The sequence below is a fragment of the Brienomyrus brachyistius genome, chromosome 16, assembly GCF_023856365.1.
Source record: "Brienomyrus brachyistius isolate T26 chromosome 16, BBRACH_0.4, whole genome shotgun sequence".
In the NCBI taxonomy this organism is placed as follows: Eukaryota; Metazoa; Chordata; class Actinopteri; order Osteoglossiformes; family Mormyridae; genus Brienomyrus; species Brienomyrus brachyistius.
The window spans coordinates 15409500-15432705 of NC_064548.1; the positions used below are offsets into that span (position 1 = coordinate 15409500).

General features: G+C 42.5%; 1 protein-coding gene across 3 annotated transcripts in view; it reads right to left on the minus strand.

Moving 5' to 3' along the window:
- The window catches only part of LOC125710073 (unconventional myosin-XVI-like), a 99263-nt gene that overhangs the window by 50941 nt on the left and 25116 nt on the right, over positions 1-23206 (minus strand). For all 3 annotated transcript variants that reach the window (XR_007382909.1, XM_048979275.1, XM_048979276.1), the window contains exons 3-11: positions 20722-20792; positions 18884-19027; positions 12721-12829; positions 9046-9170; positions 8662-8787; positions 5902-5977; positions 4454-4598; positions 3333-3465; positions 395-505 (exon numbers count right to left, since the gene is read on the minus strand). Coding sequence is in view for 2 of the 3 variants with exons in the window: in XM_048979275.1 (XP_048835232.1) it covers positions 395-505; positions 3333-3465; positions 4454-4598; positions 5902-5977; positions 8662-8787; positions 9046-9170; positions 12721-12829; positions 18884-19027; positions 20722-20792 (1040 nt within the window). In the remaining variant the exon portion in view is untranslated. The remainder of the gene's footprint in view (positions 1-394; positions 506-3332; positions 3466-4453; positions 4599-5901; positions 5978-8661; positions 8788-9045; positions 9171-12720; positions 12830-18883; positions 19028-20721; positions 20793-23206) is intronic.

The window sequence follows — 23206 nt, forward strand, 5'->3', positions numbered from 1 at the left end:
AGAATAATACACGTTTATTTTTTAACCCATTCAGGAAATGATGAATTGAAAAGGTAGCCAAGGAGTTATGTTGCGGCATTTTGATTTATATGGAACTCAAGGAGAAACGCAACTAATCTCCCCTCCAGTCCAAGGGCTAGTGTGGGACTCATCATTCTTAAGGTGCTTTGAAATGTTGTTTCTGCCAGTTCCCAGAGCAGTAGCTTCAAAAGATTATTACTGTCTTTTATGCAGACAACGAGGAAAGTGGAATGAGGCAGCGAGCACATATGCAAGGGTGGGACAGATTAATATATGACACATTTAATCAGCGAAACCGAGCAGAGGTACATCTGAGTGTTTAGTAATGTAAATGTCACCAAGGGGATGAATCAGTGTGAATAAAGATACTTACATATATCTGGTCGTTGCTGAAGCGCTTTTGCATTTCATACAGAAGGCTGCTATCGGTTAATTCACTAAGGGAAGCGAGGTCATCGTTCGGAGCTGGAGGCACGAGCTTCACCTGGACACCAGCGGGAGAGTTGGCCGTTGTTCGTAAAGTAAGCGGCCGCATGTGAGACGATTTGATAGAAAAGCAGCAAAGGCAGATAGACATGGCAAGAAGAGTAATGTTCATTTGCTAGCAGAGACCCATTAGCCTGTAAAGCGTTCATAATGTTGACCTACTGAATTAGCGTGATTTAGGTTTCCTGTAAGAATGAAGTTAGAGGAAACTGTGTGCTCTCATTATGGGCTTAAACCAGTGTCTCCCAACCCGGTACTTGGGGACCCACAGACAGTCCATGTTTTTTTTCCCTCCCAGGTCCCTGCCAGACAGCCCACATTTTTGCTCCCTCTGAAAAACACAGGGCAGCAAAAATGTGGACTGTCTGCAGGTTCCCTGAGGACTGGATTGGGAAACACTGGTTTAACCACAAGGCCAATCCTGGAAACAAGGGGCATTAGGCTGGGAATAAACCAGGATGGGGTGCCAACCCACCACTGGCCACACACAAACCATTCACAGTCTAGTAACTCCAATCAACCATAGCATGCTTTCAGACTGTGGGTGGAAATCAGAGAACCCAGAGGAAACCCCACAATGATGCATGGCTCAAGAGCTGTGTGGTAGTAGTTTTACTACTACATAAGTAGTTCATCGTTAAAATACAAAACCTAACTACAGTAATCAGACACCCCTCAGTTGTTTACAAATGAACAAATACACCTCTGTCAGTCCCAATTACCAGCCCCCGCCTGAAGTTGGGTGCGCAGGACTACAGATGACACTGCTGCTAATCACTAGTGTTGCCTTGGCTGGATTAAAGCCCCAACAGGAGGAAATAGTCTGCAAGGGCAGTTAATTAGAAAAACCCAGAGATAAGTATCCTCCTGACTTCCTCTTGTTATTTCTGAGGACTGTATTCTACAGTTCATGTGTGCTTGGCGGCCAGGGGGGTCGGGGGGGTTTCCCACCCTCATCTGCCAATCTCTGGGGGATGCCTGCTCCGAGCCACATGCGGATACCATGCGGATGGTGCAAAAGAGAGATGGTGGGTTCTGTGCCACTGACCCACAGAGGAGAACGTAGGCATCTGGAAGGACTGAAAGATGCCTCTCCTGTTTCGCGTCTGAGTTTTGTTTGGCACAATGAAACAATTTATCAACCATCACAACGGATGTAAAATACTTTCTGTTACAATCTATATACTATTTAACCAAAATGATTTGTTTTATAATTTGTTTATCTTTCCTACTTGATGGAAATCATTGGAGGAAATATAATCCGGAATATTGCCTTCCGATAACCATTAAAAGCACCTGGAACATGTCTTGTCCATTTTGAGGACACTAGCACATAATATGCACTGTGTATTCATGTAGGCTTCTGTAATGATCAGGAATATAAAATAGCTCCACAACTTTCTCTCTATACCTAGAAATAAAATTAGTAAAACTTAAACTGAAGCTAAAACGTATATGTGTCGAAGACACCATATAGCAAACAACAGCTGAATTTGCCAAAACACTCTTTTAGTCTGAGCCCTTAAAAGCACTATAGTTTAAGCAAAGAGAAAGAATAAACCCTCTGCTACACCCCAAGGCAGGAAACACACAGAGGGGGTCAGACATTTTGATCACGCTCAGTGCTACAATATAAAAACTACTCAGGAATATATTTTTAAAATAAATAGTGACAAAAACAAATAAAACCACACAGAAAACGAACTAAAAGTTAACTTTTAAACGACAATTGAAAATATAAAAATAAAAAATAATAATCATAATAATAATATTGGTTCTATTTTTGTGCATGAGCGTTACAATCCATATTGAACACAGCGTCTAGTGGCATTCTGGGTTTGAGAAAAAGAGTCACTGCTTGACCAGGCTTCATAAAATATGCAGCCACACAGAAAAAGGAATTTTCCAGAAGGAATGCTGTGTGTGTGTCAGATCACAGACCATCTGAGGACAACAGAGATGGGTGTGTGTGTGTGTGTGTGTGTGTGTGTGTGGGGGGGGGGGGGGTAACCTCATTCTCTCAGAGAGGCAGGGGGACTCCCGAAACAGTAAGAGTCACAAAAGCTGCCTTCCCAAGTGTTTACTGGTGCCAAGAAAAATAAATACTTCATATTTTATTCTGCTAAAGTTCCCAAAGGCATACGGGCTTCTCCCACTGCTGATCCTAAGATATTACTGCGATTTATAACAACACTGCGTTGTCACCCGCAATTTATTTCAGTAGTACTACATACAGTGGACATATTTCATGTTGTCTTGCTCTTCTGGTTATAAATCCATTAGTCTGCTGCATGCATTGTCTCTGTTTGTGTGCTTTGCATATTTTTAGCATACAAATACGCATGTATCTCACTGCTTACATTATATCGATGTGTCCTTTGGATATTGGAACTCTGAGAACAATAAGGTTACAATATAATTGGTATATACCCAATGTTCACAAACATATATCTGTTTTATGCAAGATTTTGTTGAAAATGCACATGGCGCATTTATAGTATTTTCTAACACAAAGATTCCATGTTGGGCTTAGCTGGAATTAAATTATTTGATGATTACTTGAATTAAAGTAAAGCAAAGCACACTGGACTGCCACTGGATATTGTGACATGCCTCAAAGCACACTGGACTGCCACTGGATCATGTGACATGCCTCAAAGCACACTGGACTGCCACTGGATCATGTGACATGCCTCAAAGCACACTGGACTGCCACTGGATCATGTGACATGCCTCAAAGCACACTGGACTGCCACTGGATCATGTGACATGCCTCAAAGCACATGTGACTACCACGATAAAACAATGGTGTGCTATGAACTTGCCTGCTCTGGTTGCCTAAGCCTTTCCGTTCTCCTAGATGAGCAGGAAGACGACGATGCCTGAGGTCTCTCCCTGAACATGGTCTCCTTCTCCGCAATGCTGTCCTGCTTACAGATGGGGAGGGCAAGGTGGGTCCTGTAAGGGGACATGATGGGGAGGGCAAGAGGTTATGTAAGGCACCTGGGACTCAGCGTGAGAGATCCAAGCTGCCAAGGGGTGATTTCAGCACCTGGAACTGTCCCAGCAAGGACCAGCTGAAGGAAGTTTCCAGAACAAAGAGGCTTGATCTCATTTTGCATTACTGCCATTTGCAAGAGCAAATTTCCAAAACTCACTCAGCCCACAGCATGCATTTTTAACATATTTCAACTATACTTCATTGGATTAGAAAAGGACTGAATGAATTTTGGTTCCAAATGCTGTAATGTATGATGAGGAAGCCTGACTTTATGTCATTAGCAGTCTCATCTCAAAGGCAACAAAAAATGGTGCTTTGGAATTTTGCTCTTCAGTTGACATGTTTAATACATAGATGAAAATGGCTAATTAAGGAGCACCTGGGGCTGATGAACACTGAGAGCCAACTCTGAGCGAGTGTCAGTCATGTGATTAAGTTATCCCTGTCTTCAGTGTCAGAATCATGTGATTAACTTATCCCTCTCTTCAGTGTCAGAATCATATGATTAAGTTATCCCTGTCTTCAGTGTCAGAATCATGTGATTAAGTTATCCCTCTCTTCAGTGTCAGAATCATGTGATTAACTTATCCCTCTCTTCAGTGTCAGAATCATGTGATTAACTTATCCCTCTCTTCAGTGTCAGAATCATGTGATTAAGTTATCCCTGTCTTCAGTGTCAGAATCACGTGATTAAGTTATCCCCTCTTCAGTGTCAGACATGCTGCAGACTTTAGGTGACCTCATAACAAAAACAACAAAAAATAGACCTTTGGAAATGTAAAATAAAATAATAAAATTAATGACAACGATTGCTCATGCAATATCTCAAACAGAAATATGCATTCTCATTTTATTCTAAAAATAAACAGTGAAGAAAGAATTAAGGATTAAGCCATTAACAGCATCCACCCATTATTCAGTGATGATGGACAGAGAGGAACCTACAATTTCCTGTTGGATGCAGAACCATCTTGGAAGTTTCCCTCACTCTGGTCACCCGGCGATGGCGCTGGTGAGAGCCCCAGCTTCCTTTCCCAGCACTCCTCCGCCCTCAAGAGCATGTCTGCAGTGCAGCGTGAGGCCGCCACATCTGCAGCCCAGAGGAGACACGCACCCGTAAGTGAAAATCCAAGGAGGTGAGTGTGCACGCCCCCCTGCCGAACCGATACTGCACGTTACAGGGGTAGGGTCGCACAATAACCGTGTTTACGCTGCTGGCCGCTCAGTCAGGAAATCAGGAGCGAAACTGCTGATGGTCGATGTGCACAAACTGGTTTGCGGATTAATACTAAGAGGCAGAATACGGAGAGTGAAGGAAGCGTGCGAGCGTGCTGGCCACACAGCTATGTGTGAGCAAAAACACATATTGCTGGACTGTAGATTTTATTCTGTGACTGTGTTACTACCACAAGTAATAATAATAATAATAATAATAATGTACAGATCATTATTATTTTTTGTTATTATGCAAGTAGACTAATAATGCACTGCAGGCACATCCACAAACTCACACAAACACACTCTTTGGGAGAACATGGGGAGAAAGTGCAGGCTGTGCACACAGAGCAGAGGCACGATTCAAACCCTCAGACTTGAGTCTACTGCACATGTAAATGCAACTAGCAATAATTAATTGTATTAGTGCATATTAGTGAGAAGTTTTTAATGGCCACATTGCAGTCGTGGGTGAGGAAGGCAGTAGGAAAAAGTATGTCCTAGCATTAACAGGAAGAAGGTAAGAGTTTTCACTTTTTAATTTAGTGAGCAGATGCTTGTATCCAAAGCAAAGTACATTTCTTGAGGAAGCAGGATTAAGCGGCCCCCTGGAGCGACCAGGGGTTAAGGGCCTTGCTCAGGGGCCCAAATGACAAATTATTCGACTGACTCAGGGATTTCAGCTTCAAATTACAGGCACCCTGAATCTCTCTGAACCAGAGGCAGCTGCACGACACTTAAGGCAAAGCCAAAAGCAGCTGTGCCGCTTAAAAAAGCAAATTTAATTGCGAATTCATTGAGCTCCCTGGCTCCATTTACATTTGTAAGCACAATTTAATCAAGCCAGTCTTGGCCCAATTTCCACTGCAGAAAGGCAGCAATGACTTAATGTCCTAAATGGAAGTAATTTTAAAGCGAATTAAATTCCAAGAACAAATGAATTGAATCATCTGACGACAAACGACCAGCTAAGTAAATATTTCAATAGTGAAATTGAGTTCTATAATTCAGACTTTAGCTCATTTCAGTCTCCGATCTCAGAGTAACAGTCTGGTGGTCATTCATTCCTTTTATATGACACTTTGAAAGTGCATATCGACTAATTAAAAATCCCAGAGACTGAATTTGAATAGTGTTGTTGGCTGAAACAACCGATAAGCAGTGATCGCCCAGCCTACCTGAAGGCCTGTCCCAGTTGTAGTCGAGTAGACTGGGATCTGCTCCATGCCTAAGCAGTTTTGCCACAATGCTGATCTGGAGAAACAGAATTCATGCAAATTTAACAACACAGCTGTTCACTCCAACAGCTTTTAATATCCCATTGCCTTCCAGACATTACCAGAGGTTTACATTTGCTGCATGTTAATCAATCATGGTACTTGCATGTGTGTTTCAGCAGTGAGGCCTTCCAGGGTTTTTGGCAGTACAAACCTTCTTGGTTTATAAGGCGGCATGAGAAAAAACCATCTTTCGAGATCTTTCCTGGTCAGCTTTTAAATATTGGATGTTGTATGCATCAATGATTCAACAAAATCAATGTTCAATACTCCTCTTATATGAATGTCCTGGTATTTCAACATTAATTATATGAGCTGTTAATTATTTAATAATACTGTAAATTGTTGAAACAGAAATTTCCAAGTGCTTGGAATTAGATTTATTACCATGTAAATTCACTTGGATAGTAATCATATTTCCATTAGCTCATGCTGTGCCGTTTTAAGTAAACACCAGTTTCTCTGAGATTAATTCATTTCAGAAAATTGCAAATACAGGCCCCCGTACAGAATAGTCTCCATTTTGAATTTCTTTTGTTTTTTTCTGCAGTCCAGGAAAAACTAGAAACGGTCTAAATCATTCACAGTGTAATTTAAACGCGAAAAAGCACCACCAAGCTCACTCGTGGACACATGACCTTACATGGCCCATTGACCTTGGTCTCTGAGATATGTGCATTTGTTGTTTGAGCATCTGAGCAATGCTGAGATCTGAAAAAAAGCAACTTCATCCTTGTTGTTGCAAAATGTCTGGAATTTATCCCAAAACAGTGGGAAGTGCTATTTTGATCTTGCACCGTGTCTGTGAAGCCTGGGGGAAGGTAACTTTGGAAACCTGGGCCCTTTACCCTGCTGGTCTGCATGCCGTATCTGTGGGCTGACAATGGCCTACATTTGGAGGGCAGGAACAGGGGTGTCCCTGGCCAGTAGAGAAAAATTCTTGCTCTGTAGGCATGTTTGCACTTGAACGACCAGTGTGCACGATATCAGGATGAAGGATGTGGCAGACGACCGGAGATCTGGTCCAATGACAGTCGACAGAGTGGAAAGGATCAAAGACATGCAACGGAAAACAGTGTGAGTAAAAACAAACGTCCCGTTTAACGTATCGGAGTATCGGGTTTTCACCCAGAGGAAATTTCCTGCTGATTAAATGTTCGTATTGGATCTCATAGCCCCAGAGAGCTCATCATTACCATTGCTGAAAGCAGAAAAAATGTATTCTTTGTACTTGATCTTTTTGCCGATCAGTAAAGACAGAAAGACATAAAGGGGGAAAGGAGAACTTTACTTCTTGACAAGAAAACATTAAAATAGATGAAACCATGAGTAGATGCTCCAAACAGACAGCCAGAGGGTTAACACAATGCCTGGGGCTATCACTGTTATTAAAGGTTATTAACAACAAGGTCATGATGATGGGTGGAGGCAAGTACAGATCTTAATATGACAACATTACTTAGAATGTCCTTGAGAGAGCATGGGAGAATGGGGAAAAAATGGGTAACACTTTCCTTAAAGCTCTCATCTATAATGCATTATAGATACCTTCATAATGCATTATAATGGCCGGTATAAGAATCAATAAAGTATTACAGCATCTTCTATTGACAGTCATAAGGCATTATAGTGTTGATTATGATACTTCATAAGCTCAGATAAATTCAGATAAGTGAAGCTGTCATCCATCCATCCATCCATCCATTTTCCAAACCGCTTATCCTACTGGGTCACGGGGGGTCCGGAGCCTATCCCGGAAGCAATGAGCACGAGGCAGGGAACAACCCAGGATGGGGGGCCAGCCCATTGCAGGGCACACTCACACCCCATTCACTCACACATACACACCTATAGGCAATTTAGCAACTCCAATTAGCTTCAGCATATTTTTAGACTGTGGGGGGAAACCGGAGTACCCGGAGGAAACCCCACAATGACATGGGGAGAACATGCAAACTCCACACACGTGTGACCCAGGCGGAGACTCAAACCCGGGTCCCGGAGTTGTGAGGCAACAGTGCTAACCACTGCACCACCATGCCACCGAAGCTGTCATATACTGTATAATGCATTATAGATACCTTCATAATGCATTATAATGGCCAGTGTAAGAATTAAGGATATTTTGTACTGCATTATGAAGGTATCTATAGTGCAATATAGATGACAGCTTCACAAAGCATTTATAATGAATAATATAGATGACTATAATGTGTTATGCCTTTTTATACATAGATATAGCCATGATTATAATACTTTATGAATACATTATAATGCATTATAAATGTGTTCATAGATTCTTATATGTAGCATTAATAGAAAGTGTTCCCAAAAAATATAAATATGGGCAAATTTCCTTTGTCAGAAGCTTGCAAATGACTCAAATTCAGTGTTTCACTTGTCAAAAACATTTCTAGCAAACAGATCCACCCACAAGTTTGGTGCCAGCATTCAAATGCAACATTTATCCGTGTAATCAACAAGTACACATGAGAAAAGAATCTCAGCGAGCTGAAAAAAAAACACCAATTTACAGAGAGGGTAAGATACAACATCATCTTGGAATCTGTGCTACGGCAGACAGTCCCAGCTTGAACAGGTGATGACAGATGCATGGGCTGAAGGTCAGCAGCAGTAACCTGGGAGGCGTAGAAGGGCTACCTGTCCATATCTGGCGGCCAGGTGGAGCGGAGTTGAGGAGCTGTCATCGGCTACCTGGGGATCAGCTCCAGCCTCCAGCAGCAGAGAGACAACGTCCTCAAAGCCACTGGCACAGGCCATGTGCAGCTGAAGAAAGAGGACAAATCAGACCCCCAAGTAAAGAGGAATGAAGATTACAGAGAAGGAGATGTACATAACTATAGCTAAAAAGATTTTGCAAGTTCTGAGTGTACGCTTACAGTAGGATACTGCAACTGTCAATAGCAGACTTATACACAGTAAATCAAGGGGGGGTTTCTAAGAGAAATGTGTAAGAAATAGATCAGTTGCCCAAGTGGCTGGGCAAAAATGCCGAAGCGGGACAGTGCGGTGGATATCACGCACCAATGTGACACCTTCGTCATTCACTTCATTGACACTCCCCCCAGTGGCCAGAAGGTGCTGGACATCAGATAGCATGGATGACTGGCACTGGGACTTCAGGAGGTGCAGGATGTCCAAATCCAGACCTGCAGAAAGGGGACTAGACTGTTATATACATTATGGCAATGGTGCACCGTTCCACCGCATTTTAATGTTATTTCATATACTGAACTGAATCCATACAGATCAATCCGCACACCCCCAGCGCCACCGCGCCTGGCAATTTTACTGTCGGAAGCCCCCCCACCTGCAAATTTTACATTCGAGACCTCCGCCCCCCAGTTAGCGAACCTTTGCCTTGTGTTGTTGATGGAATGTGTTCTTCAGGGAAAAATAGTTGGGGACCCTGTTCTGAATTTTGCCCACAAATGGTTTTTCCAGGTACTGTCACAAGAGGAACAGCATCTTACACTGCCTCTAATAGTTAGATAACACCACTTTAAATAACAGTAGATAATAGTTATCTGTACATTTTTTCAAAACATGAACATCATTTAAATAAAATGCGGAAGACTTTCCGGGCAGGTAGGAGATGTAACATTGTATCTCTTGTACTGTACCCGGCTGTTTAATGATTAATGACATATGAAATGTGCTCCCCTAATAAACAGTGTCTAACTCTTGTTGATATCGACAATGATCCCTCAGCAATTTTATTAATCCTCTTTTCAATTGGTAGGGGAGGTCGAATGGTTCCCATGGCAACACTGTGGGTTGCAATAGCTAAAATACCAAAGGCATCAGCAATCACTCCTAATAGGCACATTTATAAAGCTCTCTTTCGACGAACGAGCACTCCTTCACCATATAATGTCATTAAGTTTAATAAATTAAACCATTAGTGACTTAACACTAAGTCCAAGGCTGCTACGGCTACGGAGGCGGTGCTGGGCTGTGCGAGCGATGGACTGCAAGGAAGCGTAGCATCAAAGCAGAGCCGAGGAACTCTATGCATCCTCCCTGCAGAACGTGCTTCAGAAAGGCAGGAATCCTCTTCATTACAGATGTGGGTCGCATTAATGATTACATACAAAGGGAAGGAAAAAAATCAGGCAGCCTTTTAATTTAATCACTGGCATGATTGGATTTTTTTTTTTTTCACCAAAAATCAGCCCTACTCCTCACTCCATAAAAGGGCAACATGAGTAATGTAAGTTTGGCATCCTGCTTTTAATCTATTTTTAATTCAGAGTCATTTTAGCATCTGCACATAATCATGTACAATGTATCATAATTGTGCCAAATTACTGCTTTGAGCCTCCAGGTAGCTGAGCCAGTACAGACACTCATCATAACTGCAGGCATTGACCTGCAGTCCAGACATTAACTTACATTACAGCCAACGTGGTCAGCTGCCTACATGGAGGAGTTCTTTAGCGGTCAATTAATTCCACATTAGGATAATACCGCCGGGACAGATTTGGGCACGGTTTCTGTGTCGGCTGCCTGTATCCTGAATCCGCGGATATAGGCAGAGAGCAGGACAGGGCATCTTCTGCGTTTGATGTTTCCTACAGGCTTCACTGAGAGCTTACTGATGGTAGAGCGTGACACGTGTTTAACCTGGATGTGTAATCTGGTAAAAAAACATAAGACATCCTTTATTGTTTAGACTCCCACCATCGGTGGTAACAGAAGATGGAGCATTTCAGTTCGACAGGTAATCATTTACTCCTGATGGTACACCTGGGAATCCTGGAACCTGGGTGTGAATCGAGCATAATTTCTGCTGTAAAGCAGCGATGTTCCATAAAGTCTTGGGAAATTCAGATAAGTATCTTGCCAGTTTCCTTCCTGCAGTGCAAATGATGTGCAAACATATTACTAAACTGACATACAGCAGGTTCCCACCCGACAACCAGGTGCATGGTCTTCTATCTGTGCACTGTCCTAACAGCTGGCATTAAAGGATGCCTGTTTACCATCAGCTGACTGTTAAACACGTGCTTGTACTCCTCTTCATTTTTTAAAAAAGTCTATTTTTTAATTAAACGTCAAAAATGTTTCACAGGCTCCCCCAAGGACTTTTTTCACATTCTCAAATAAAATTCCCTAATGGTATTTGAAATACGTCTACATTTTCTTCAGTTTTTTGTAATTAAACTTATTAAATTTGTAATTATGAGTGGATGTAATTGATGAAGGGGTGGCATGGAAGCTGATTGGACGGCACTGTTATCTCACACCCCCAGAGCTGGGAGTGTGGGCCACGCGAGTGTTAATCTGGGGGTTACATCTCCTCCCGGTGTCCTGCAGCTTTCTACCCATGGCCTCACGACTCTGCTGCCTGGGATGGGCTCCAGCCCCCCCTCCCCCACCCCCTCCCCATGATTCTGACTAGAAGATGGATGGATGGCCATTTATGAACCACATGTGCTGTTCTTTCATACATTTATGCAAACATTTCAGTGCTACTTATGATTGGTGGATCTATTTCATATCAAATTCTCATGACGGTTGCTATGTAATATAAAACTGAATACCTAAAACATCCATCCATCCATCCATCCATCCATTTTCCACACCTGCTTGTCTTATGCAGGGTTGCGGGGCCAAATCCAGAAGCTAATAGCACAAGGCAGGGAATTAGCCATCCCAGGGCACACACACTATTCATACCTATGGACAGTTTGGTAACTCCAGTTCACCTCAGCATATTTTCGGACTGTGGGGAGAAACTGGGATACCTGGAGGAAACCCCATGATGACACGGGGAGAGCATGCAGAATTCCACACATATGCGGGCAGAGGAAGATCTGAACCCAGAAGTGTGTGGTATCCACTGTGCCACCCCCAGGTCTAACCCAACATACCTACAAGAGGCTGAAATGAGAAGGTGTTTTCTAACAGACTTAAAATAAGGATTCTGGTTTCATCACAAATTCTGTATTAAAATAGTGACCTGAATTCACTGTCGGAAAAAAGGGTACACCCCTAGTGCAGCGTTGTTTGCCATGTACAAACACTGATGTACCCCCAATGGTACAAACAACACTGATGTACCCCCAGAGGTACAAACAACACTGATGTACCCCCAATGGTACAAACAACACTGATGTACCCCCAATGGTACAAACAACACTGATGTACCCCCAGAGGTACAAACAACACTGATGTACCCCCAATGGTACAAACAACACTGATGTACCCCCAATGGTACAAACAACACTGATGTACCCCTAGAGGTACAAACAACACTGATGTACCCCCAGAGGTACAAACAACACTGATGTACCCCCAGAGGTACAAAAATGTTCCTAAGAGTCCATTTCTGTACCTTAACAGCTACATTTACGTACAGTTAAGGTACAATTGGCAGAGCCTTGAGGATACAGCCCTACTGACGAGTAATGGTACCTTCAAAGGTACAACTGGGTACTTTTTTTTGAAAGTGTTGGCATTCTTTGCTTTTCTGAGGGGAACAATTATTCTCGAAAGAGACTATACAGCAGAAGTGGTCAGGCAAGTTATGTTGTCGACAGGTAGTATTGGTTAAATTTTGGACAGAAAGAAAACTTAATTTCTCTCTAACAAGTTCAGTCACTGTCGATTTCTTTTTTAAAACCCAATGTTGCCTTCAGGCTCGGACTGGCCGTGGTGAACAAGCTTGAACAAACCAGCACAGGAAATACTTACTTTTCATTTTCAGGTACTTCATAAGAATGTAATCCGTCTCACTTCCTTCCACGGTGTAGTCCATGGGGAAGTTCCCATAGATGTCCTGCAGCAACACACTGGCACCAGCCTTCCATGTGGATTGGAGAACAATAAAAATAGCAGTAAAAATAAGCAGAGAGAAAAACCTACATTGTTCACGGCAATCGAATTGGAGACAGTGCAGTGTGATTAGACACATTCAAAGTACCCAGAATAATACGAACAGGTATGGAGTCAGATCATCTATTTTATAAAGGAAATGATTGTACATTGTATTGTAGGTGAATTCAACTATGCTTCCTCTACCAGGCTATATAAAAATTAAATCTATTAATCTGCATCTTATAATACTGGATCTCAGTTGCAGGTTCTACTTAGAGTTGTTGCACGGTGATTTTGCTGTTATTTAATCTGAAGTGTCACCCTTCGTGTGCGATAAAAACACGTACAACTTGTCAGTCTTTAAACTCTTCCCCTTCTGATGCCTTCACTGTCACCTGTCAAGCCTAATATCCAGTACGTGAATGCTTTATGACTCCATCCCCATGAATCAGAAAAATGATCGACATCAAAACTGACTGCATCAGTCCACCCCAGAGATGAGCGCAGTTATACTGAAATATGTTCCACTGATTGCATTCAAGGCTCTTATTTGCAGTGAACCCTCTGAATCTGACTGATGTCTCCTTATTCATACAGGGTTGCCACTCATCATCTGCTGTGACACTCAGGCTTTCAGCCTCTCACACTCATGCAAGAAACCTTACAGCAAATCTATATTACTCCATTATAGACCTAAAATTAGCTACATCAAAAGCATTGAGGTATTTTTCAGACCTTACAGACTATTTACAAGGTAATAAAGCTCTTACACACATGTAAATGAGTGTGCATGTGTGTGCAGACTTGTCTGGAATTGAAAATCTCACTCCAGCCATAGATCCATAGATACAGAGGAAAGCGGGTTCTGGAGAACAGGCAGAGTTTTACCATGGTTACCAGCTACAGTACTTACTTGTGCAGAGACCTACAATGGGAGTATCAGTGTAATTGATTTCAGGCTGTCTCCGTCTCCTAAAGGACAATCGACAGGCCAACAGAGACCATCAAATGGTGAGCACATTAGATGAAAAAGTATCAGGAAGCCAAACATGAAGGAGATAATGGATTTACTAGATGACATTCTTTTAAATTAATCAAGCCCTACAGAAATAAAAAAGGAGAAGAATTCTGGTGCTAGTCATATGTAAATCTGCTGTAATAAAATGTTCTGTGGTGGACTCTTGGTGTGAAATACTCACAAAAATACAGCTACTGAATAATTAATTTTGATTCTCAAATGAACACCATACCTTAGGCGAAGTTCCTATGCAAAATCCAGCTTATTCTTTTTTTAATACATTTTTTTCAGCGCTTACAAAACTGCTGATGATGGCAACAGTAAAAGGCTTGAGGATATTTACTAAGCGTGCAATGTAATATGCAGACGGCCCTGTAAATTTGGAGATGTGTAGCTGTACAAGTTACTGCCTGATTTGACAAAGCGCAGACCAGGATTATGAAAATGGAGTTTAAGCAAGATTTATTGAAGCTGACAGCAGCTGCAGCAACGTGCTACGAGAGACCACTGCATCAGTGTTTGCGGTCAGAACTTTAAAATGCAGTCCCAGCCCGTGCCGTATATCGCAATACAGATAATGAATTTTGTGGAAATTTAATCTTAAATACTGCAAGGAAAACCAAATACGTTTTTTCTTCTGAGAGAACACTATATCTAATTGTTTGCAATACAAACAGATAAATTAGTTCACTTACTAGGTGATAGAAAATAAGAGAAATAAGTGAAAATGATTTTATATTATTTATATGTTAGCATGAAATACTGAATGTGTAACTGTATTTTAATTTTACATTACTGATAATTAGTAACTACAATTACAAGTAATTATAACTAAGTCTAATATTATGACGTTTCAAAAAAATCTCCTTATAGTACATACATTCAAATTTTAAGACAGTACACTGACAACAGAACTGACTGTAACTTTTAAGTTTATAAATTTTGAAATTCATCATTTTGTCTGTGTGTGAGGAGGGTATGTGTATATTACATTGTGGGAACCCTAATGTCCCATAATGTGATAAAAGCCTGTTAATTTGACGTTGTGGGGACCACCTTTTTGGGAAACTCAATTTCATAAAAATCTGTGACAAATCAAAAAACTAAAAATGCCAAAAATCTTTTATTTTGTTTGGTTACTTATGGTAAAGGTTAGGGCTGGGTGGGGATTAAGGTTGTCAGTGCTGGGATTAAGGTTTTCCCCATGGAAATGAAGGGACAGTCCCCACAAAGATATAAATACAAACATGTGTGTGTCTGTGTGTTTTAAATCCATATAACCAAACTGCACAAATTGCCGGTTTGAATATGCTACTTGTCATGCCCGGCTCGTCCGCTCCTCGTGTGTGCCACGCCCCCTGCTTACCCACGTGTACTTCCCTGATCGTCTCCTGCTGTGTCTGATTACTTTGATTACTCTTGTCCTGTTTTAAGTCCTGGTCTTACCTGTGGTCCTCGTCCGTCATTGATGTCAGTTATCGTGCTACGTTTCCTGTTCTGATCTCCTGAATAAACCCCGTTCGTCCCGTATCCTGCCTGGGGCTCGCTTCTTGATTGCTCTCCGAGCCGCACAAGCTATGCTCTCCAGCGCACCCGTCCACCAGTCGTGACACTACTCAGGGTTTGCCATTCACCTCTATACTGCACAGATTTAGTTATATTTGCTAAATAATATTTGTAAATATTTGCTAACAACCGTACAGATATGCCAGAATTTACTATAATTTCAAACTTATAATTCTATAATTTCAACTCCTATTAAAACAGATATCGCTAAGTCCATTGTGCTGACAGTGGATAAAAGAGGTGCCTCAGCTGAGTTACATAGTGATTAAATAGTTACAACAAAGAATTAGCAGTATCTCTAAAATTACCTTCACTGCAAATCTATTGTTATGGAAAATACACAATGACATCACTGATTTAGCAAAAATTCCAAACCACTGCTGAGCTCCAAGACTGGATTCTGCCATCAAAGATACAGCCCTCAAGATATATGACCAATCACGTAGTTGGCAGTCTGAGCTAAATCCTTTTATCGATTCTTTAAGTGAATCATCTGTCTAACGTGACCTAATAAATTCTGACATACATATAGGAGGGTTACTCCCAGGCCTGATAACAGGGGCTAATAAGCTGACCTTTGCCCTCTGAGTGTCTCTTCCGTAACAAGTTATGATAAATAGGGGGAGGATCTGTAACCTGACAGAACGTCAAAGCCACAGTTCTGTTCCATCCTTCAAACAAAACACCTCGATTATTGGTGCAACAAAATCCAAATATACAATGAATGATTTGCATCGCAGGCCTGGTAATCTGATGGAAAAGAGAAGAGCAAAGAAATGCAGTTCTTAGTGTTTATTAAAAATAGGTAAAAAACAAAAACAAACAAGCAATAGATATTGAGCGATCTTTGTATATCAGAGACACACAAAGACTGAGACGAAACAGTTGGACTAAGTAATATCACACATCAGTCGAGAATGAAGAAGGAATCAGAATAGAAACTGTGGAGTCAAACGTACTCTGTCATCATGCTTTCAGCTGTGTTCCATGTATGAATGACAAGAGTGTTGGTGTGTGAAGAGCTGAAAGACTCTCCTGTAGAGAGGATAGATCCCCACGACCTCCCTGATCCTTTGCCAGCCAGCAAAGTCACTTTGGGATAATCACATAACATAGATTGCTTGTGGTTAGCACTATTGCCTCCCACCTCTGGGACCTGGGTTCACGTCTCCACCTGGGTTACATGTGTGTGGAGTTCACATGTTCCCCCCCTTGTTGCTGTGGGGTTTTTTCCTGGTACTCCAGTTTCCCTGCACAGTCCAAAGACACATTGACACTAAATTGTGTCAGTGTGCCCTGTCCCGGGCTGGTCCCTCTGTCCTGGGTTGTTCCCTGCCTCATGCCTGTAGTTTCCAGGATAGGTTCCAAACCCCCCCGTGACCCAGAAGGATAAGTGGTTTGGAAAATGGGTAGATTGCTTTAACTGGTAGATGACCACAAAGTCACGTGATTGGGAAACCTTGCTTGTGTTCAAAAACCACACTAACCATAAACAAATGAGAGATTAGAGGAGATCGGACCAACCAATCAGGTGTCTTGGTCCGGCCTCCTCTACAATCTGACTGGTTTCCGATTTGAACCAATGATCCTTTTTGTTCTGCCCTCAGAATGTTTTTGTGTAACTCTCCTGAGCAGTTCACACGCAAACTGTAGATAAGGGCAACCATAAACATTAGACTAAATGTTATTTATATATAAATGTACAAATAAGAAATACATTTGTGATATATATTATCTTCAAACGTAACCGCTCAAAGTACAATAAGGATATTTCATCAGACATTCCAGCAGATAAGACAAGCGTCTAGCACAGCAGAATTCCTATAATGAAAAACTGGAGAATACAGTAATATTCCCATCCACCCCCCCCCCCAGTATCTAAAGAGCTATTATTAAATATGGAATATCTCTGCCAAGTTGGCATAGATAGCAGGATGGGAGGCCAACTCACAATTAACAAGGATGTCAGACACAGATGGGATGACGATATATGCGTCAAGAATGAAAAATAATGAATGATTTTATTCATTTTGATTGGAGCTTTTGCTGATACGAGTGCTGGTCCACATTGTTTAGCCTAATCTGAAGCATTACCAACACATTAAAGAAAGTAGGTCATGCCATTTGTCTTTGATTCTGAAGCATAACTGCTATGAAAATCTAGGAGCTATTTTAGGTTATAACAGATATTTATTTGAGCCTTTTGTATTCAGCTACACTGTGTTTGTAATGAATCAATATTTCTCACATGCCCTAACTGTGCTTTGCACTTCAAATCGTGACAGCAAACTATGGGCGAGGGACACAGCTGGTAACCAGTGTCTCCCTGCAAGGCGCTTTTGATGGTGAGATTGATGCCATTACAAGGGGGAAAAGGCTGTCTCCCCCCACAAACACGTTGCAAAAATGCACATCTCTCCCTCTCTTTGTCTCCAGGGGAAAGTTGACAATCCACGGCAGAGGAGTTCTCTCGCCTTCTCCGTGTCATGAACACAAACACAGAGTGGCTGACGGATATCTGTGCGGCCTAGCAGGCGTGGGCCTGTGTTTTGTTCACTCCTGCAAGCTGATGCGTGTTAGCATTTCTGCCATCAGCGCTACGCGCAGCTGCGAGGCAGTGCCCAGCCAGCACGACGCCCTCCACAACTACTGTCTCTTAACAGCATACAGCCTTCAGTTCGTTGGAAGGGTACGCGTCTCGAATCTATCCACACTCCTCTAAACTAACAAACTATTAACTGAGCTTGCAGACACACTGCGCCACGCCGCAAAGAAAAGGACAACCCCCCGCCAGCAGCCGTCCCTTGAGACGCGATGACAGCCATTATTAGTGACCCACCCCCGGTGCACTGCATGTGCCGGTGTGGTGTGCTTGAGTTCTGCCTAACGGTCTTCTTCGACACAGCTGTAATTGCACATCCCAGCATGAATAAAGAGCATAATTCCAAGAGCTCAGTCCCCAGCTCCAACTCTTAGCACTGTAATGCTAAGATAACTCAAAATAATTAACCTACCTTCCCCCTTGAGAAAAGGACACAACTCCTATTAAATCAGTAAGCATAAAGTAGATAAGATTCTAAAGCAATGTAAAACATTAACATAAAATCTTTGCACCTAAATCCGGTGGGCAACATCACACACTAATGAAACATTTAACATCACCAGTCTATTCAAAAAAGCAATATTCATGAAGGAATATAAAGCATAACTTGGATGATTCGGCAAGGAAAACTGCAAACCATCAAAACACAACAGTGCTTCTCACACCAAAGCATAAGCTTCTCTTCCCAGAGTATATGACAGCTGTTCACTGGGGATAGTAGAGCTTTGAGAACATTTAATCTGGAATCAACCCCACCAGCAGACAGATTATGGTAAGCAGGGATTCATGCGCTGTCAGTGGACACTGGTAGACAATGGAGGAAAAGGAGAAGAAGAGAGCAGGATTGCGCTGACCGTCAGGAGGAGCAGAGCTGTGTCCGAGCTTCCGCAGGCACAGGCCATGTGCAGAGGCGTCCAGAGGTCGTCGTCCAGCTGCTCCACACTCAGCCCGCGGGCGATCAGCACCTCGGCGGCGAGAGCGTTGTCGTGACGGGCACACTGCAGTGGGGGCAGCATTACATCGGGCAACGGTCAGCCTCCGCATTTAAGACCACAAAAATAAAGACATACACAGGTGACCAAACACCTCCTAACACCAGAAAATAGCTTGTTTCAGCATTCATTTTTTAATTACACGGCAGTCGGTTTTATTGAAAGTGACACACAACTGAGAAAGCAAGGTCAGCCAGTCCCTGTAGCAAGTTAGGGTTAAAGGCCTTGGTCGAGGGTCCAAAGGTAAAAGCATTCTGCCAGTCGTGGGATTTGAACTGGTGACCTTCTGATTACAGCATCAGAGCTCAAACCCACAAAGACATGCACAGTCCCCCATAACAGCATAAATGCTGATGACAAAACAAAACATTCATTTCCAATTATCGCGTACTAGCCTTTGTGATTTATAATAAAAAACAAGACTGTTCGCCTTCTTTGTGCTTGCTCGTAACCTAAAAATTACGTGAAAATAATAATAACCGATACTTCTATTGATCCTCTTGGGGAAATTGCATTTACACCCTTGCTCTTTGTAGAGTAAGCTGTCCATGAAGGCCAGCCACTTGTTGGGGCACCCAGGGAGCTGGGGGTTAAGGGCCTCGCTCAAGGAGCCGCAGACATGCTGAGGCTGGGTTCGACCCGGCAACCTTCTGACTGAACTGGCACGCAGGCTTAGCCCCTAGCATTATTTTCAAATCTTTATGATGGGCAACAGTTTCACACCATCTTCCATCCATCCATTTTCCAAACCGCTTTTCCTACTGGGTTGCGGGAGGTCCGGTGCTTATCCCAGAAGCAATGGGCACGAGGCAGGGAATAACCCAGGATGGGGGGCCAGCCCATCGCAGGGCACACTCACACACCGTTCACTCACACATGCACTCCTACGGGCAATTTAGCAACTCCAATTAGCCTCAGCATGTCTTTGGACTGTGGGGGGAAACTGGAGTACCCGGAGGAAACCCCACAATGACATGGGGAGAACATGCAAACTCTGCACATATGTGACCCAGGCAGAGACTCGAACCCGGGTCCTAGGGGTGTGAGGCAACAGTGCTAACTACTGCACCATCATGTCGCCCCCGAATCTACAGTCATCTCATTCATTAATGTTAAGCAGTTTCACTACAACATCAACATTGAAATATTATAAATTATTCTGTGTTCATTCTTCTGTCCATGAAATAGTTGGCTACCGCCTGTAATGTGGCCTAGTTTCTCTGTGTAGACCCCGAAGGGATTCAAAGGAATATCTCAAACGGTTCATGAGGAAGATAAAACAGTCTAAATGAGAGCTCCAGTTACACTCCTATGGTATATGCAGTTGCACGTCTTCTCTCAATTTTTTTTCCAGATTTGAGATTTAGAGCATTTATTCAGACAGTAGCAATAATGGTGGTTGACCTTGAATATCAACGTTCAACTGAGAGCTAAAAAGCGCAGTGATGATATGAGCGTGGTCAAGGTTGGAGAACGGATCCGAGCTGTACTTTTGATAGCATTCAGGAATAACCATCTAGTCAGCAGTGTGGGGAGCTGGTTTGGGCAGGGATGTGAAATTGTGCCCGAACTGGCCGGAACTGATAAGACCGAAGCAGAGCCTTGATAGCAGGCAGGCATCCAGTGGTTCACGGTACATAATTTTTCACGGAACCGAGCAACGAATGCATGCACAGGGGCGACCTGCGTAAAATCCCTACCAGATGCAGCAGGGACCCTCCAGAGGGAATGACGGTTTTGGGGTCGACTCCATCCCTCAGCAGCTGCAGCACTGCAACATCAAACAAAACATCAAAGAGCCGCAGTGACATCGCGCGCCAATCGCTTCGTTAGAGAACAGAAATTAAGTAGCTGTCACACAAGACACACTGACTCACAATTGACAGCACTCTCAATCATCGTCACTTTCTCGGGTTAAACCCGCAGTAATTATTATAGCTAATTACAATCGCAGTTGTGGTTTTTTTCCCTTCTTTTTTTTCCGAAGATAAGAGGCTGTACAAGGCTAAGCTGTAGTTGCAGGAGGTGGAGAAACCATGTGTTGCTGCTCTTTCAGATAAATGCACGCTGCCTCTCCACTCCACACTTGTTAAATGCTTCCCTTGAAGTACTGGCTGACCCAGATCTTTCAGAAGGAAGTGGGGAAAAAAACTGCGACTTTTTGGTGAGCAGTGCTGGACGTTCAGTCATTCTCTGTACACTGTGGTCTATGGCAGTTTCTCAGCACACCTGCACCAACAACTTTTTTTTGGGGTTGTGACTTAATAACGAAGGACAAATGAGGAGCCCTTGAGAACCACTGGCACAAGTGTCTGTGTGTGTGTGTGTGTGTGTGTGGGTGTGTGTGGGTCGTGTACAGATTACACTGTGGGGAGCAAATGTCCCAACCATGTGATTTAAAAAGAATTCAATTTTATAGAAATCTGTGAGTGCAATCATAAAACTAAAAATACCAAAAGCTTTGTATTTTGTTTGGTTTCTTGTGGTTTTGGTTTGGGCTGGGTAAGGGGTTAAGGTTGTCATTGTTGGGATTTGGCTTCTGCTCATAGAAATGAATGGACGGTCTCCATAAAGATAGGAGTACAGGTCTGTGTGTGCGCGCGTGTTTCTATGTGCATGTCTGAGAGCATTAGTACTAGAGTAGAATCAAATGAAAAAAAATTGCATCCATTTTACAGTGCTAATCTCAATGCTATTACAGTGCCGGTATTATATATCATGAAATCACAGTACCTTCTCCCTATCTTCCATAACAAGTCATTCAGTAAACTGATGCAGTGTGTATGGAGTCTATCATAGGAGGCCCAGGGCATAGATGGAGTCACCTTGGACAGACTGCCAGTGAAAATGCACATGCTCACTCAATCACAGTCACACTAAAGCTTTTTGGAATCACCAGTTCAACTGCATGTGTTTGGACTGCTGGAGAAAACCGAAGTACCAGAGGAGAATTCACAAGAGCGAGGGAGAACATGAAAACTCTACACACAGATGGGGTCGGGAGTGAAACGAATTTGCCTGGAGGTGAGAAGTCACAGTGCAACCCACTGAGCGACAATGCAGCCCTGCTCCACACCACCAAGAAACAGAAATACTGTAAAGAAATAAACAACCAGACTTCAAGTCGTTTTCATTTGCTTCACTGTCACCCACTATGCTTGAAAATCCAAATCATTAACGACACCCCCGTATCGGACAGCAGGCGGCTGACATCCATTTTGCTTTCAATCTGTATGGGACACATCCAGTAATATCCGTTCCCTCTTTACATTGTTTGCTTGTATTTTGTTATATTAGTTTAGCTTTCATATAATGTTATATAAAGCATAAATTCACATCAGCTCATGGGAGGTTTACTTACACAAGAAGAAGTTGAACTTTGAGGGCAGAAGGAAAAATGAGAGAGGTGGGTCCAAGCAACTAGAAAAGGTGGGACCAACCATTCAGATGTCTTGGTCCCGCCTCCTCTACAATGTGATTGGCCATTTCTCTGAACCAATCATTATTCCTTCGGCCCTCAGAACATTTTTTTGTAAGTTTAACTCCCACGAGCTTCACATCACCATAAGCAGTGTCCTGAATATGACTGGTGAGACAATGAAGCCCTATTTGACTTGCTTGCATACTCGTGCTTGGAGTAATTACCATTACTGACAATGTACCAAGACGGCAGTATGAGGCGTTTGCGAAATTCTGTTCCAAATCCTCCTAGACTATAAATACTTCTTTATGTATTACTTATTTGGGTGCGCAGCAAAGATAAATTTGAAACAGATTCAAAAGAAGGCTGGCAGATATAACGAAAATTACATATATCATTTTACAATTAATATCCAATATAATGATGCTATTGTTGTTTACTGGATAAATTACTTTCAATGGAACAACTGAAATGGTACAAAGTGGCAAATAAATGCAGGATTTTGTATCTTTTCAGACATTTTATGGTCTGTCAGTGCAACTCGCCTGCAATTTTTTCATTCAGTTAATTTGGCAGAATATAATCACGGTTCAGGTAACTACACCCATCTGTGACAGTAAATACAGGCCATCAGTGTGAATTTGAAGCGAGTGGGCGTAATAGGAGCACAAGAGTTCACCCACAATGCATTGTGCTGAGCATGAGTATACCTGCCCCAGTTTTCTTTTCAGAAATTGCAAAAAATAAGGCGTGTCGAAGCCAGA